Source organism: Cotesia glomerata, linkage group LG7 (genome assembly GCF_020080835.1).
Source record: "Cotesia glomerata isolate CgM1 linkage group LG7, MPM_Cglom_v2.3, whole genome shotgun sequence".
Lineage (NCBI taxonomy): Eukaryota > Metazoa > Arthropoda > Insecta > Hymenoptera > Braconidae > Cotesia > Cotesia glomerata.
This window is the reverse complement of record NC_058164.1, coordinates 9,859,183-9,878,485: the sequence shown is the minus strand read 5'-3', so window position 1 is coordinate 9,878,485 and position 19,303 is coordinate 9,859,183. Positions and strand designations below refer to the sequence as shown.

Sequence of the window (19,303 nt, the reverse complement as noted above, 5' to 3'; positions counted from 1 at the left end):
AATACGATTAATTACATCATCAATTTATCAATTTATTGGTATAAATGTCTTTGATTTATATATTGGTGGCAATAATAGAAACAAATTTAAGTCACAATGAGCTTCAGGGAGAAACAATTAATTGGGTCTCATCTTCTTTGTGGCTGAGCAGTACTTCAACTTTGACTTTCTTTGTTTTTTTAACTTTTTTTTCTCCTTCATTCTCTGAACTTTCGTTCTCTGAGGAACTCGCAGGATTTTCTACAAGCTTTGCGTATCTGCAATCAAGCATAATAATAATTATAATAATATTATAATTATATAATAATTATTATAATATTTCATAATAATAATAATAATAATTTGAAGTAAGTAATAAATCAAAGATAATTTAATTGAGTCTTTTGTTGAAAAGCTTAGAATAAGGGTTTTTTATGAACTGTAAGCTTTTTAATGTTGAATTATTAACATTTGTTACTATTGTTCAGAGTGTAAAAGTAATGAGTGAAAAATTAGCAGGCGACTTATTTCTGAGTAATTTTGAACTTATTGTAAAAAAACTACACAAAAAGAATCACTATAAATTTCTAAGTGCATTTTATTATTATTGCTACTTTTGCGATAAATAAATTATTTAAACATTTTTAATCAATCAGAGGATGTTTGGTATAATCATGCTTATAAATAGTAACATAAACAATTACTTTTCATCCTAGTACAATAAAATAAACGGTAAGGTGAATGTTACTATTACTGACCAAGCACTGGGCGCTACTTAGCACTCAAAAATTCAACTTTCTGAGAAAGTGTAATTTAAAATTTTGTATACTTTTTTAAGTTTATTTAATTTACCTGACGTTGTATCAGACTGGAGTAGTACGTCTAAATGCTTCGAGTGGCCATTCACTACTACCTTTGATTGGTGGAAGCGGTGGAAAAGGTGTTTCAAAGTCAAAAGTAACGAATTCATGCTGCATGTTTGATCCACATTCATCGTTAAGCACATCAGCTGTCGTACTAATCTGTATTAAAAAAAAAAAAAAAAAAAAAAAAAGACAAAAAATTGAGACAATTAAATTAAGTTAACGAGACTACGAAGTTTTAAATTAAAAAATTACCATTATATTTATGAATATTCATGATATTATAGTGTAATAAAGGAAAAATGATAATGATAATATAATAATAATAATTTTACGAGTAAAAAAATAATTCTATTCTGTTTGGTAAGATTATTATTTCTCACCGTCTGAGTAGTAAGGTCGCGCGGAAATTGTCTCGGGTACTCGTGGTAATCAAGACTGGGAAGAGGTGGAAGAAATTCATCGAAATCCGCTTGATCCACAGAATCTTTGCTAAAGTAGTATCGTTTTTGATGTCTCTCACACAAGAAACTGCTGTGAGTCTGATGAGAGTGACTGGGATGAAAGTTTTGCTGATGAACGTGATTACTCAAGTGATAAACGTCCTGAAAAAGATAAAATGATAACATTAGAAAATTTATTCAATTAAGAAAAAAATATTTCAAAAATCTATTCTTGTTTCAAAATAATTCTCTTATATAATTTGAGAAGCTAAATTTTAAATCAATAAACTAAAATTCTTGGATCAAGAGTATTGGAATCTTTGGATACATATCGTTATTCTGACTATACGCCGTATAGTCATTTTTTTTAGAGATACGCTGTATAGCTGAATTGGCTATACATCAAAATGACGATCCGTATCATTATTTTAGACGTTACATTTAGTTGATTCAACTATACAGATCCTCACGTTAACAAAACAGTTGCCTGTTTTGACGAAACTACATATATTTACAGGAACTATTTTCTGTATGCTTAAGTGAAACGAATGAATCCTTAAATCAGAAAACCGGATCGTTATTTTAAGGATACGTTGGATAGTCATTTTAACAATATTTTTTTTTCCGTTGCGTATGAAAAATATTTAACAATAATAAAGATAAAATGATAGGATATAATACGAAGACATTGAAGAAAGACATAAAAAAAATGAAGTATATACCTCGCAATTTTTTCGGCTTAATTCTCGTTTCCCAAAGTCTCGCTGATGCCAAGATATGTAGAGAAATATTGCGGAAGTACCGGCAACTTCGGTTGTGATAAATCCACTGACGTATAACAAAAAAGAGAACCCATATCTGTATGTGAATGGTGGACCCTAAAAATTGAAGGTAAAACTTTTGTGTGGATTGAAAAAAAGTCAGATAAATGAAATGAACCAAAAGAACCGAGTTGTAACTAGTAAACAACAAACGATTCCCTCATCACAGTTACCTAACTCAATTCCGACTGCACTTAATCTTTCTTCCTCCGTTCTGCATCAATCACTATGTCATCTTTTGACTTTCTTATTTATTTTCTTTGTTAATATTATTACACGAATATTATTTCTGATGAAGAGTAAAAAACATATATTTTAGAGAAACTCAGAGCTTTTAAAAATTTTTTATTACTATAAATATATATATTAAAAATAATTAAATTACTGAAGTTAAGGGTATTCTTAAAAGTATTTGTTTTTTAAAGTTCAAATTTTTTTTTTACTTTTTCTATGGTAGATAAAAATAATCCAACTTTATTTTATTACTTTTCCGACATGGTTATTAAAACTTTGAAGATATGTTGTTGAATTTTTATTCAAATTTATAAAAGATATTATATATAATAGTTAATTAAAAGGTACTTTTTGAATCACATTCTCATGATAAATTTTTTGTAATTTATTCTATTTTCATTAAAAGTAAATAAGATCTATTAATTTCTGAGACACTTTTGTTTATTGCCTAAAAATGTAATTTAATTATCATAAAAAGTCTTTGAGGTTTTTTTTATACATGTTTACATATGAGATATGATCATAGTAATAATTTGTACATTGATAAAAAAATTTAATAACTGAACTTAAATTATACTGAGATTAAATTTTTGGAAATTCAAGGTAAGATTACTAATAATAAATTCGAATTATTCGAATTTTTTCGAATTATTCGTCGAATTTCGAATAATTCGAATTTCTTGCGGGCAAAATGGGGTACTCCCTGAAAAAGTGAAAAAAAAAATTTCTTCATCCGAAAATGAAATATCGTTAAAAAAATTACTTTCTTATCGATACGTCTACGACAGAACCCAAAGAGAGGAACAAATCACCCAAAAAAGAGACATTGTTAGTTGAAGCAATATACTCCTACCAGGAATTGAGGTGGTAAAAAAATTTTAAAACTTTGTAATAATTTTTGACGGGTTTCGCTTGAGTAAAAATAATATCAAGATAAAAAAAAGAGTTCTCTTGAGAAAATTCTAGTTTTTGGAACTCCCGGTGAAAAAATTTTTAGACTCATAGTTCTCACGCAATTCAAAATAATAGCATGAAAAAAAAGATTCGTAATTTTTTTGCACTCTCTTTCTTGGTTTAGGAATTCAGGAAAATTTTTTCAAGTTGAATAATCTTGTAGGCCTGAAGATCTTACTTTTTAAATTAAATATCTCACAAGCGCACCAAATGATTTTGAAGAAATTGGCGGCCTCTGACTCAGTTTTCTGAGCATTCATAGTTAAATTATGTCATCAAAAATAATTCGAGAATAAATTCAATGTTATTTGAAAAACATACTTTTTTAAAGTAATTAATGTACGATTTCTCTTCAACACATCACCCGATTTTGATGCGGTTTGCAGCAGTCAACGTCGTTATTTAAATTAAAGAACTGTTTAGATTTTGGAATTGATCGTTACATCTGTTTAAAAGCTGTTAAAAGAAAAAAGTTATTTTAAATTTATGAGGAAGTCTACGTTTCGCTGAACCTTATCGAATGACGCGATTGTCGTTCAAATCAGTGGAGTTGCTCAAAAGTTATGAGAGGTACACACACACACACACACACACACACACACACACACACACACACACACACACACACACACACACACACACACACACACACACACACACACACACACACCCAGATAGAAATCTTCGTAAGAATATTAAGAGCTACTTCCTAAGACCTTAAAAATGTGGAGATCTGATTAGAATTTGATTTTCAAAAACTGGCATAAAACCAATGACTTTCCGATTTTTTTTTTTTTTTTTAATTATTTATTTGTAAAGTGAGAACTTAAAAATTTAGAAAAAAAAAATTTTAGATATGAAATAGTAAGTTACACTATTAGGGCAGAAAGTTTGAGATTTCTGCACTGCGCGCCATGATGCCCGAGGCGTAGCCGAGTACCATCACGGCACGCAGTTTAGAGCTCTCAAACTTCTGCCCGTGTAGTGTATACTATTTTTCTTTATAGCCGGTCGAAAGTACGTAAAATATTTCATGTACTGTATCGAAAAAAAATTGATGCCTGCCCCCGACATTTGCGGCACGAGCGAAGCGAGTGCTGCTGGTCGGGGAGAGCATCAAATAAAAAAAAATTAATGTAAAATCAAATAAAAAATAATTAAAAAACATTTTTTTTTTTAATTTTTAGATTAAATAAAACTGAAATTTCTTGAATTCAACAAACATAATAAAGATTATTCTCGGTTAAAAATAGAAAAAACGAGCATATTATCTGAAAATTAACAATAATTAATAAAAATCAAATTAAATTGTTGTTAATGCGTACATTTTTCTAAATAATTCATTAATTAAATAAAGTTGATCCATTTTACACACGTCACTGTCAAACTGAATCTCAGTACAGTACAACCTGGTTATAAGTTACATCGGATGATCTACTCACTCTTACGACAGTTATATTTTTATCTATATCTCTATCTATATATGAAATATTTCATGTAAGTAGAAGAAAGAAAGAAATATAACCAAGTTGTATTGTACCATCAGTCGTAAATGATTAGCGTGAACAAAACATAGTTAGTAACAAATGACTAATGTCAGTCGCGGTAGCGAAAGCATTTGCTCCCGCTGTTATAGAAGGCGGATGTGTAGCTTAATCAATGTACGAATCTTTAACTTTCTACCGTGAAATAGGTGCAAAAGATGCGTACTTTCGACCGAGGTATAAAGAAAAAAAAATTATTACGATGCACAATGACAATAAAAATTACTGCACAGTAAAAAATTTTTCGTCAATGTGTAAAGTGTAAAAATTTTTGTGTAGCAAATTACACTCTAGTGTGTAGAATTTTACATTCTCATGTATTGAGTTAACACACTTGAATGTAGAATTAACATTAGTTTGTGTAAAAACAGTCAGTAACACAAATATTTGTGTTAAATTTGACGAAATTTTTTTTACTGTATGCAAAAAAAATTAGAAAAAAAAATTTTTTTATGTTTTTTAATTAAAAAAATTTTTTCCTCTGAAATTGTAGGAAATGACGTTGAAATATATTTTAGAAAGCTAAAAGAGCTTTTTAGAAAAAAAAATTTTTTTTACGAAATTTTGGGGGTACCCTATTTTGCCCCCCCCCTCCCCTATATATATATATATATATATATATATATATATATATATATATTAGGGTGTGCCAAAAAAATCGGATATTTTTTTTTTTCACTTTCCGCTTAAAATATCGTAGAAGATGTCGAAACAAAAGGCCTGTCCAAAGGAGAGTCCTTAATTTTTATTTTAAGAGGTCCTCCATCGATTCTGAAGTTTTTCCTGTTTAAATAACAAGGGAAACATTTTTTTTTTTTTTTCATTTTTACTGCCACAACGTCTGAAGATTTCATTTTTTCATAAAATAAATTATTACACCTCATTTGGGATTAAATTTTGAACAAAAAATTTCATTGGGTCATATTGCTACCATCGAAGCCTGACTTTTTATAAAGCTTTACAGTATCAATTTTCCCCAAATTTCGTGTTTTTCGTAATTTTTAGCTAAACTATCCAAGATAGAACAAAAAGTCAAAAAGTCAAATGACAATTTTGTAGTCCATTTGATGCACTACAAAAAACATCTAGATAAATTTTTTGTATCATCAATATTTTCAAAGTTACAGACCAACAAAATCCTATTTTTCTAATTTTTAGCTTTATTCAAGTGAACCATCGATAAAAATACAAAAAATTTGGTTCTTATTTTTTAGTACATCAAATTTGCTACAAAATTGTTTAAGAAAGATTCGTTGTCTCCACAATAGCTCAGAGTAACAAGCCTGATAAGTTATATTTTCATGATTTTTCAACTATATTTTCTAAATTATTGACGATAAATGACAAATTTCAATTAAAAATTTAGATTATATTTAATTCTCTAAAAGTTAGCCTAGATTAATTTTTACATTATAACTTGCTTAATAAGTCAACAAATATTATTGTTATTTATTTCGTTTTTGGTCTATTGAGGTTATTTAACCAATCCTCAAGACAACCCTGATTAAGTAAACATATTGAAAATGATTTGACACATTCCACTCCTACAAGATATATTATTAAAAATAAGAAAATTGAATGATTAACAAGTATTCGATATAATCAAACATCAAATTCTTTCTAGTACTTTGTAATCCTTTTCTGTTTCAAACGATCTTCTATTTTTCGAACTGAAATTATGCTAAATTCTATATTGAGTTAGAAAAGCGTTTTAATGTTTCAATAATAAAATTTTTGAAGGCTTTTAATTATAATCTCCAGCAGAAAGTTTTAGGGATAGTCTGCAGGATCAACTGAATTTTCGGATAAATGGTTAAGAATTAAATACACAGTATAAAAAACAAATTCAAGGAGCAACTAGTTTCAACAGAATGCATAAGAATAAGAAAAGGTATTTTTGAAAAATTGAGCCCTTATTGAAGTAATTTACTACAAGTAAATAATTGTTATTTATAAAACTATATTTAGATTCACACTAATAAATCGGATAATGCCAGCATAAATTACACGTTTTCTGTATAAAAACCAGATCTATTATATTTCCAGACATTTACGTATTTGGTTTGTAACTTAGTAATGTAGTAACTCTTAGTAACGTTAGGAAATTTTTTCTTATGCTCTTCAACAACTTGCAATAAATATTGCCTTTGTTCTTCACTCCTGGTCAAACAGTTGTTGTACTCCTGAATTAATGCTACGCCTCGTTCAGCGAGATCATTAATCACTTGTAAGTCAGACAGCACTGATTTACAGTGTAAATAATTTTGATCAGATACCCAGAGATCTGGATCCTTGTCCATGAATTGATGCGGTAATTCAAACTGTTGAAATAAAAGCAATGATTGCTCGCTAGCAAAATCACAGAGATTTTTCGATAATAACAAGCTTATATCTTTGGCAATAAACTTTTTCGAGTTTGCAGCATTACTGTTTCGCACTTTCATTGCAGCTACGGTTTGCCTTTTAATTTGTAAGGGTACACTGTCATCAAATAACGCTAAACCGACTAACTCTTCGGATAAGTACCATAAATGTCTTAATAATGTCAAGCTTGCTACGTCAGCAATTTTTTTATGAACAGAACAGTATTGATATAAATTTTTAACCATATTCAAATTTTGATTAGGTGACTTTATCGCAGAAGGTGCTTGAAACCATGAAATGACATAAAATTCGACGAGGAATAAGCAGACATATCTTAGTCCATTTACCTCAGTGGAATTCATTTGAAACTGTTTTCGAAACATAAACAGTTTCAAAGCGTACAGAGCTTTTGACATCCATCTGGCATAGTGGTTGGGTTCTGGAGCTTTAAAGCTTATTCCATTTTTTGGAGAACCGCCTAAAAATATCAACACCAATTCTAAATACTCTTTATAATCGTCTCGGTCATGCTCTTCCTGAAATAAACAATTTGTAATTGAATTTTGAGGATCTGAATCAAGATTTGTGACTAATCAATAAATTAACCGCAATTATCATTTAGAATTTGAAGAAAACACTATGATCCGGTTTAAAATGATTATTATGCGAATAACGCTACTAAGTCAGAAAATTAGGAGAGTAAAATAATTTCCAATTTTTTATAGTGAGTTCTGAAAGGATGTAACTTTATTAAAAGCTGCTATTTCGAGATGAAATAAAGAATTTTAATTCTTAAATTCTCTACTAATAAAAATGAGACACAGAATTTTTTCACAGGTTTTCCTTTCAGCCCGATCAGAACTAATATTAATCAAACTAATTTTTTAAATTTGTTGATTTTCAAATCTATCTCTGAAAGAGGTTCATTTGACCAAAAAATGTAGACGAGAATTTTGATAATGAAAAGAAAAATTTGATAAGATAATAATAGTGCTCGATAAACCATTACGATTGTTATAGAATATTTTGTAATTGGTATATGATCGTCAGTGTTTTTGTCTTTGAGTTCATTATTGCGAAACCATAAAGTACTCTCCAAAATAACCAAAACGATGACCTTCTTAAAACTAATGTACAAATGTCAATAATTAGAAAAAATGATTATAATTTAAATACCTGTAGTCGATCAATAATGAAACTTATTATTTCATTTTTTTTTTCGTTAATTCTTTCATTTATAATTGAATCCTGAATACCAGTTTCAAATTTTGTTTTGTCTATGTTTTTCCAATTATTTTGGAATCGTACAAAAACTGCTACATTAGGAGAACTTACTCCTGGCCAAACAACTTCGACAACGCTTCTTAAAATCAATTCATACACATGATGTCAACATGCCAAATATAATAATGGCTTTTTTAACATTTTTTCTAATTGGCCGCATGTTCCTTTATCAACTCCTTAAATGAAAAGGATTAAAAATATTAATATTACCAATCATAAGCCGGAAGTATAAACTATAATATCGAAAAATATACTCTTGAATCAGTATTAAAAGTAATTTGCATGCAATGAACATAAATGACAAGATCTGAAAAATTTTCTGCACATAAGGTTAGTTTCTTTAAAGTTGTAACTTGATGCCAGTGGAAAACGAGGCATTGGAAATATCATGATTCTGGTTTGAAAAATTTTAAATAGGCAAATTAAATAATATATTTAAGAACAACCGTGTCGTCCCGAAGCAACAATATTATAACTTTAAAAAAGCTCTTTTTATATGCGTCATTTTACCAAATAAAATCGATTTAACTCATATTGGAGCTTTCACAAAATCAGACGTGATTTTATTAATATTGGTACTTATTTGCATGAGAATAATGAAGAAATAACAATATTTAAAAAATGAATGAAATTTTAAAAATCATCACTCAATTGTAAGGGCTCCAATTTTTAAAGGATTTCTCTCTCTCTCTCTCTCTCTAATAAAAAAAAATACCTTCAAAAAATTTTAAAATAATAGGTAAAGATTGTCTTGTCAAAATGACATCGTTTGGTGGAATGATCCACATATTTTTTCGGGAACAGGTGAATGTTGTTTACTAATTCATTTACCTGTATTTGTCGCACATGTGTCAAAGCACATAGCTTTAATCCGATCTAAAATATTCCACTCATTTATGGTTTCCTTGATGGCGACTGCTTGGTTTAAACCAGTCCCACGGTCAAGTTTTGGTACTCCCAATAACTGCTGAGTATTGACACCCGATAAGATTATTGGAAGTCTTTCGACTTTATCCCGGCCAGTAATATCAGGCAGCAATTTTCCATCCCAGTGGATGACAACGCATTGAGCAACTCTTAGATCAGTTTTCAAATCTTCAGCAATCTTTTTTCTTATCTCGATCCGATTTCGATGGATCGTACGGTGGCTTACAGAAACATCATTTAAATTGATTCCTAAATCTGATGCAAATGCGCAAAAAAAATGCGTGGCTTGTCTACTACTCACATTCGCTCTATCCATTGCCGAAACCACTTTTGGTGTCATAAGTTTTAATTTTTTTAGTTTTGGTTCAACAGGTAGCTCATCGAAAAAATCAGAAGTAGTAGAATGATTTGATTGAATTGATATAATAGAAGTGGTAGAATGTTGTGAAAGAGGTAACAAAGAGACTATAAATAGAAATTATAGAAAAATAATCATTAAAAAAAAAGAAGAAAAAAATTGAATGTTATTAGCTCATAAAAAAGATCTTTTGAATTGCGAGAACTTCATAAACATTAAGCTCACACTCATTTGAAAATTTTAACAACTTTCTGGTCTACTGTAAATGATGATAGAATATTACTTTTATCTTAAATAGCCGAAAACTCACATATTTGGTTTCTAGTGAAATTGCTCGTATATTTTCAGTAATGTACAGTATTACATAAAGCATTAGTAAAGTGTGAGCGAATTGCCTATCAAGTAAGTGAAGAATATAAAAATTATGACGTTAGTATAGACTATTCACAGTACATTTACTCAGTAAAAAATTTTTTGTCATTGCGTAAAGTATAAAAATTTTTGTGCAGAATATTACACTCTAGTGTGTAGAATTTCACATTCTCATGTGTTGATTTAACACACTAGAATGTTGAATTAACATTAGTTTGTGTAAAAACAGTCAGTAAAACAAATATTTGTGTTAAATTAGACGAAAATTTTTTTACTGTGTAAAAATCATTCACACACGGAGAAAAATTAATAATAGTATTTACTATACGAAAATATTAACTCCTACTATTTGAAATAGTAATAAAATTAATTAGTCACAAAATAATAGGTGTTATCATTGACAATTGTACTAGTTACTATTAATAATGGTCACGATTACTATCGAAAATGATAATTGTATCTATTAAAAATTATAACTGCTATAATCGAAGATGGTAACTGTAACCATCTCAGATTGTAAAAATTCTGAAAGAAAAAATAATATGAATTTATTTAATTTAATTCTTTATTTGCATCCATATTTTAGTGATGAGCATTTTTTCCTTTAAAATATTAAAACAAATAATAACACAATCGTTTAAATCCATATATGATAAAAATTTCCAAATATTAGAGCTGTTATTGATTATTTTGAATGATTAACTATGATTATCAAAATAGCAATCATCCAAGATTTGGGTTACTAAAAAAGTCTTATTATTATCAATTATTAATATTTTTTCACAAGATAAAATTATGAAACATTATTTAATGGTTCCATTATTATTGACTTAATTGTAATCCTATCATCTATATTATTAAGAGAATATCATTAAGAGAAAATACTCTATCTCTAGATTCATAATTAATAAATGACCTTATATCTTGTGAATTATCTCTCTAAACATGAATTAGTGAAAATTCGCTGGAATAAGATAATATTCACTTTTTCTAAGTGCCAATCGAACCACTTTGGTTTCAAAGTGGTTTGATTGGCACTTAGAATTAGTGAATATTCACTTATTCCAGTGAATTTTCACTAATTCATGTTTAAAGAGATTGACATTTTTACAGATATAAGCTTACTCCGACATTATACTCATCGAGACCTTTCATTTGAGTACCCACATGAATTTTTTATATATTTATACATATTATATATATATGTATATTAGACTGCGTCAAAATAACTTTTTATTTTATTTTTTCGATTAAGCGTATCTTAAAAGTTTCTTCAATATAAAAAAAAAAATCTCCTTAAGTTGGAGCTCAATATCTCAAAAATTGAGCTGACGCAAGGGGGGGGGGGTCCCCTTTCCCATTTAAATAACATTGTAAAATTTCTTTTTTTTTTATTTTTAAAATAAATATACGAATAAAATTTTTTTTTCAATTCTGCTGAATTTTTCAATTCAACAGAAACGAAGTTACAGAGGGCCGAATAAGAGGAAAAGAATAATTAATGAATTAATAACAAAAAAAATTTATTATTTTAACTTATCCATTATTCAACTCAATATACTTCATTATTCATCAAAAATTTTTGAATTTAACATTATTAACATTATATTTCTAAATAATAAAAAAAAAAGTTTAAAATAAAACAGAAATTAATTACAATTAATATATTAACATTTTTTTTTTTAAAATTAAAAAATTTTTTTCAAAAGATATGCAAATTCAAAATTTCGCGATTTTTCCAGTTTTTTAATTTTGTTCTTGTAGTATCTCGAAGGCTATTATAGATACAGGAATGGGCTTTCGTTTGTTCGAAAGGGGGCATTTGGGGCTATTGAAAAAAAAATATTTGGGAAAAAAATTTTGAAAAATGTCAAATTTTGAATTTTTTGAAATCGTCAAAAATGACGAGCGCCATTGAAATTTTGGCTTAATTTTTTTTGTATAATACCTTGTACTGATCTTGAAAGATCCTAAAATTTTTGGAAAGGGTTTTTTTTTTCAAAAATCTGAATTTATTAAATTAAATAATAAATTAATTTCAACTTTTTTTTATTTTTTGGACATAATCTTGAAGTCAACCTTAACGCATGATATAATATGTTATTTTTCCTTTTTTACTTCATTTGTAGTTGTTGACGCCATTTATTGTCTTACTAACATGGGAATAACTGATGGGAAAAATTTATCTAAATCGAGAGGGGTCGATTCCAACTATTGGTCGATTTGACATGGAATTTCAAAAATGTTAAATTCAAAAATTTTTGATGAATAATGAAGTATATTGAGTTGAATAATGGATAAGTTAAAATAATAAATTTTTTTTTGTTATTAATTCATTAATTATTTTTTTCTTCTTATTCGGCCCTCTGTAACTTCGTTTCTGTTGAGTTTAGGAAAAAAATGGACATAAACAATTTTGTAAAGAATTAAATTTCCTATAAGATAGTGGAGAGCAGAATTCAAAAAAAAATTTTATTCGTATATTTATTTTAAAAATAAAAAAAAAAGAAATTTTACAATGTTATTTAAATGGGAAAGGGGACCTCCCCCCCCTCCCTTGCGCCAGCTCAATTTTTGAGATATTGCTCCAACTTAAGGAGAATTTTTTTTTTATATTGAAGAAACTTTTAAGATACGCTGAATCGAAAAAAAAAAAATAAAAACTTATTTTGACGTAGTCTAATGTATATATGAAAAATATATCAAAAATGCAAGTGGGTACTCAAATGAAAGCTCGTTATGATTGTAATATCGGGATGAGCTTATATCTTTATAAATGTCAATAGTTAAGAAAGTAAAGTACACTTTAACGAAAATCATTATACTATTAAGCAAAATTTTATTTATTATAGTTCGCAATTCTTGGCAGTCACATAGGGACTGCAGGTTGCTAGTTTTGATAATTTGTGCATTGAATTTCTTCAACAGAATGCATAACAAGAACAGGTCAATGAGTTTATTTCATCTGCTAGCTTTAAGAATATCATTTAATTTAATGCAGAAGAAAAATTACATGTAGTCAAGCTGATTCGGTGCATTTCAAAATACGATACCATCAGCTGGAGCAAAGAGTATGCTCTCTTTAATTGCAATTGTTAAAGGGAAAATTTTAATTTAAATAATTAGATAATTATGATTAATAATTAGTTTAAAGCTTCATTGTATTCAAAATTTTTTTTTGAAAATCTTAGATTTTTTAAAAATTATGTTTTTTAAAAATTTTTTGTAAGATTAAAATTTTTTTTTTGAAATTTGAATTTTATTGAAAATTTTGATTTCTTTGGAAATTTCAAATTTTTTTTTTTTTTAATTTTGCGTTGAAACTTGTTTTAGACAAATAAAAATTTAAATATACATTCAATCCGAATTTAATCTCGAATTTTTGTGTACTACACTGCGCTACAACTGCTTTTAGTTTATTCAGAAATGCATTCACGCTAACGCAAATTTTTAATTTTTTTAATATTTTTTACTAGCTTCGATAGTAGCTATTACTATTACTGATGGTAACTGTAACCATCAGGTTATATTAGGAATTACGATTTTGATAATAGTAGTAACTAGTTAAAATAATAATAGCTATTATTACTGATTACTATCATAATAGTGGTAGTAACCATCAGGATGGTAACTACTACAATTCAGATGGTTTACATAATTATTTAAATAATATTTACTACTATCGAATTCAGTTAATAGATTTTACCATAACTAGATAGTAATCTCTACTATAAAATTTTCTCCGTGCAGAATAATAAATTAAAAATTAATTGTAAAGTTATTGCTGTGAGAAGAATTCTTTAAAATGGATTATTAAAAATAAAAGCAACGAGTAACCATTCGATTTTACCTGCTTCATCAACTTCATTAGTATTTACATTTGTCCCAGCACTTTCCATCGAAATAAAATTTGAATTGTCTTCCACACAAAAGGTCGATGTATTTTGTACATCTTCAATATTGGCTGAAATCTTTATCAACTGACTACGTTTGCAAATTTCCCGACTAGCAATCAAAACTTTCCTTTGTGGTGAGCTTAATGTTGTCAAAACATTCTGCGGTGCAATATCGAACAGTTTGTCGAGAGGATTGATAAAAGTTTTTTCGGCCAATTGTTGGGCGGGAGATTTTTTGCGAGCTTTATGTACTTGAGTTTTTTGCCAGTTTTTATGTAATTTTTCAATTTTTCCAATTGAACGACGTGAATTGTTTCCTGGTAATGTGAACTTATTCCACACTTTGATAATCTCACACAGAACAAATCTAGCACTTTCGCGAATGAATAGTTTATCTGTTCAATGTTTATAGAAAAATAAACAGAAAACATCACGATTCGTGGGTAGTTTCAAATCACTTAAATTTTTTGACTCGAACCCAACCAAGTTAATGTAATTTTTACTTGTTTTACAAGACATTGTTCATCAATAAACTGGTATAATTGTTGATACGATAATGATTCATTAAAAAACCAACCTCAATTAAGGACCAATTATAATGAAAGACAATAGAGTCCTCCAATTGCTGATTTCAAGCGGATAATTGATCAATTACGCAAAAAGTCAATAAATACTCAGAGGGCGTTAGTTGAGAATTCTGTAGAAAATTTGAATTTGACTTTAAACCTCAGCCAGTAATGATAACTCTTTTTAACAGAAAGTGAAAAGTTCCATACAAAAGTTAATATTAATATGAACACGTAAATATGGAATATAAAAAATTTTTTTATAATTTAATATGTCGTAAAGATTAGTAAAAATGTAATAAGTTTTACAATGTAAAATTGTGAAAGGTTAGATATGGAAGGTTTTATCCTGGATTACTATGTGACTAAAGTAATTTGTTGAACAATTATGTTTTTTTGCAGCAATGGTAATAAATAAATAAATAGATACGAAAAAAAAAATAATAACTTAAAATAAAATAGAAACGCATAATAAAAATAAAAATACTATCATGAAAATGTTGAGGTATTTAAAAAAAACATAATTTTTCGGTAATACTCTCTTATGCGAAAAAAGAAATAAAAAGCATCAGAAAGGATTAGATTTTTTATTATATTAAATACTTGTTAATCATTCAATTTTCTTATTTTTAATAATATATCTTGTAGGAGTGGAATGTGCCAAATCATTTTCAATATGTTTACTTAATCAGGGTTGTCTTGAGGATTGGTTAAATAACCTCAATAGACCAAAAACGAAATAAATAACAATAATATTTGTTGACTTATTAAGCAAGTTATAATGTAAAAAATTAATCTAGGCTAACTTTTTAGAGAATTAAATATACTTTAAATTTTTAATTGAAATTTGTCATTTATCGTCAATAATTTAGAAAATATAGTTGAAAAATTATGAAAAATATGACTTATCAGGCTTGTTACTCTGTGCTATTGCGGAGACAACGAATCTTTTTTATACAATTTTGTAGCAAATTTGATGTACTAAAAAATAAGAACCAAATTTTTTGTATTTTTATCGATGGTTCACTTGAACAAAGCTAAAAATTAGAAAAATAGTATTTTGTTGGTCTGTAACTTTGAAAAATTTATTTGGATGTTTTTTGCAGTGCGTCAAATGGACTACAAAATTGTCATTTGACTTTTTGTTCTATCTTGGATAGTTTAGCTAAAAATTACGAAAAACACGAAATTTGGGGAAAATTGATACTGTAAAGCTTTATAAAAAGTCAGGCTTCGATGGTAGCAATATGACCCAATAAAATTTTTTGTTCAAAATTTAATCCCAAATGAGGTGTAATAATTTATTTTATGAAAAAATGAAATCTTCAGACGTTGTGGCAGTAAAAATGAAAAAAAAATTTTTTTCCCGTGTTATTTAAATGGGAAAAACTTCAGAATCGATGGAGGATATTTTGAGCGGAAAGTGAAAAAAAAATCCGATTTTTTTGGCACACCCTAATATATATATATATATATATATATATATATATATATATATATATATAGAGAAGGGGGGGGGGGCAAAATGGGGTACCCCCAAAATTTCGTAAAAAAAATTTCGTAAAATTAATTTCTTGAGCCAAGAGAAAAAATTCTTGAGTCAAGATATATTTTCTTAATTCAAGAGAATCTATCTTGGCTCACGAAATTCATTTTTTTCCAATTGGTGTTCTTGGTTCAAGATTTTTGCTCTTGAGTCAAGTTAAAATTTTTATCAGTGTACACTATACTTGTTAAATATTACACTGATTGGCCTGACGCCTTGTTATATTGTACAATATTTGTTTGGACGAATCAAAAGAAGCCTTTGTCTATAAGCTGCTACAAAGGATTATTTCATGTGAGTACAAGATCAAATTAAACGACTCTGGGCTGTAAGATGGTCAATGGCTTGGATTTTACAAATCCAGGTTCGATTCCGGCGATTGGAATCGAACCCAGATTTTTTTTTTCGGATTATTTCTTCGGTTTTTGAACGAAAAAACGTCCCACTGATTAGTCCTCCCACTCGGATCCCTTTATCCTTTGTTCTCCCCCCCCTCTCTTGTCTAAATTTGACTTTAAATGATAAATTCGTCATTTATTAATGATGATTATAATTACATTTGTTGATATGTTTCAGGACAATCACGATCCATCAGAACTTGAACAACGTAATATGTATTTCTTTCACAATAACGACGAATTCTGTCCTAGAACACTGTAAATCCAAGTGTTTTAACAAAACACACATAAAGTGTTTTGTTCCTATCTTGAAGCATTGCAGTCACTTTTAAAACACTTCCACGTGTTTTAATTTCCTATGTTAAATGCCCATTTGTAGTCACTCTTAAAACACTTGGATTTACAGTGAAAGTACAGGTGAGTGTCGTTTATTTTGTGAAATCAATGATTGTAAGAAATTCATGAAAATTTCTGAATAAAATTTTTATTTTATTTTATTTGTTAGTAATTTTATTTTTTACCTTCAAGATTTATAATATAGCTCCATTTTTTATTTTTCATATTGTCAACAATACTTTTGCGATATTTCCTAAAATAGCTGAAAAAGAGCTATAACATACGAAAAATTTTTGTAGGAAATTCTAGCTACAATTTCAGTCTCTCACAATTTTTTCCTAAAATCAATATTTGAGTAGTTATTACTATTTTCATGGTGACTTGATTGTGATTTTTTATTTGGCGACTTATTAACTCTACTTAATTGACTATGTTTACAATTGTTATTGGCTATCTAGTCTATTGCACAATTTTCTCTAATTATTTATAATTTTTGTTAGCCTGTATTCCCTCCAGGTATAAACAATTTTTTCATTCTTATTTTTTAAATTTGTCATTAGAGATAAATTCAACTGAAAAAATAATTCGGACGGCCCAGACCAGGAATCGATTCCAGAAAAATAATTGTTAAACTTATTGAAATTTTTTTCAAATGAAGTAACTGCTATTTTTACATCATAAATTGATTTTAATGGCTTATGGTGTGGATTTTTCACATCGTTATGAAGAGGTAAACACGATAGCTTTTCAAAATATCAATTTTTCAACTCAATTTATTTTTTAATTTCCTCATCTATCATATAGGAAGCCACAGAATGTAAATGGCCGCTTGATATTGTTTTATTTAGTTATAATTAATTTTTTTCGGCTGGGAGATCCCGAAATTTTCGGTCTTTTGAGCAGCGATATGTGACCATTTATTTCTAAATAGAGCTTCAAAACAGATAATCTATATAAATAAAAATAAAATGCCGCATGTATGTCCACGCATCACTTGAGAACGGCTGGACCGATTGAGCTAAATTTTTTTTTGTTGCCTTCAGAATTGTTAGGAGAAGGTTTGTATGTAAAAAAAATTTTTAAAAATCCTCCCCCAAAGGTGATTGCGGGGGCGTTAACAATGATTAATTCCCGTTTTTGAACTATAGCTCCTATAGTTCCCAAATTTGGTAGGAATCTTCTGTAAGAGATATAGAAATAATCTATGAACGAATTTTACGATAGCTCGCTCCACAGGGGGTTGCGGGGTGGATATTAACAATGAAAATTTTTAACTTTCAAATTGTAGGTCCTACAGACGGCAAATTTAGGTGGAGTCTTCCATATGTGATGCGGAAATGATCTAAGAGCAGATTTTACCCAACCCACTCTCAATAAGGATTGCGGGGGTGGGTGTTAGTATGTTAACTTTTGATTTTCAAACTGTAACTTCTACAGACTCAAAATTTAGTAGGAATCTTCGTGAATGATGTTAAGTTCAGCTAAGAGTGGATTTTATCAATTTCTAACTATTTAGTTAGCTATGAAAAACTATCATTTCCAAACGATAGTTTCTATGGAGTCGAAGTTTTGTAGGATCTTTTCTTTATAATATAAAAATCATCTCGAATAGGATCTTACGAAATTTCTCCCCTATATAAGAGTGCGGAGGTATTAATTGTCAAAAAATTCATATTCTTCAAATACAGTTCCTACAGATATAAAATTTAAAGAATCTCAAGAGATACAGGAAATTACAGGGATGGCCTTCAAGGTCAACCGATTTAAATATTTTTCTTATTCAATGATTAGATTTCAACTAAAAACGGATTTCGTGATAATTCAATTGATATGTAGGTTGTGTCAAAGTGGTGAGTAGAATGTAAACAAATATTTTTGTTCATAAACTAGGACTTTTTGAACTTTCGAATGAATCGACCGATTTTTACGCTGTTGGCAGCGATCGATGTAATTTTTTGAACTCTATAAATAATTTGGGACGAAAAAATTGATCTGATGAAACATTTCGGAGTTATTACAAGAAAACACTTTTTTCAATTTTTTTCGACGATATCTCACGAACGCATCAATCGATTCTGACGCTTTTGGTGGCGATCGATGCGGGTTTTTAAGGTTGAGCTGATTAGTTTTTGAGGTCGATCGGTTCATTTTTAGTTTTTGAGGTTCATGATTAGTTTTTGAGGTCGATCGGAGATATTTTAAAAAATAAATCGCTAGGCCAGTCGTTGAAAATTTGCGGAATCAAATCGCAGTTTCCCTGTTTCGTGCATGGGAAATTATACGTCCTGTGTTCGTGAATCGGAAAACCATCATCTTTATATATTTACGCACCGCAAAAAAAAAGATAAAAAATGTAGTCCATCAAAAAGCTTTAAATTGATTAAGTGTATAACTATGTTGCATTGAATGTAAATAAAA

At 28.5% G+C, this 19,303-nt stretch overlaps 1 protein-coding gene across 2 annotated transcripts in view; it reads right to left on the bottom strand.

The window, feature by feature from the left end:
- Window positions 1–11: 11 nt before the first annotated feature.
- The window catches only part of LOC123268928 (voltage-dependent calcium channel gamma-4 subunit), a 56,218-nt gene continuing 36,926 nt past the window's right edge, over window positions 12–19,303 (bottom strand). For both annotated transcript variants that reach the window (XM_044734390.1, XM_044734389.1), the window contains 4 exons: window positions 2,008–2,163; window positions 1,226–1,447; window positions 832–1,001; window positions 12–257 (listed from right to left, as the gene is read on the bottom strand). In XM_044734390.1, the coding sequence (XP_044590325.1) occupies window positions 843–1,001; window positions 1,226–1,447; window positions 2,008–2,163 (537 nt within the window). In that variant the 3' untranslated portion in view covers window positions 12–257; window positions 832–842. The remainder of the gene's footprint in view (window positions 258–831; window positions 1,002–1,225; window positions 1,448–2,007; window positions 2,164–19,303) is intronic.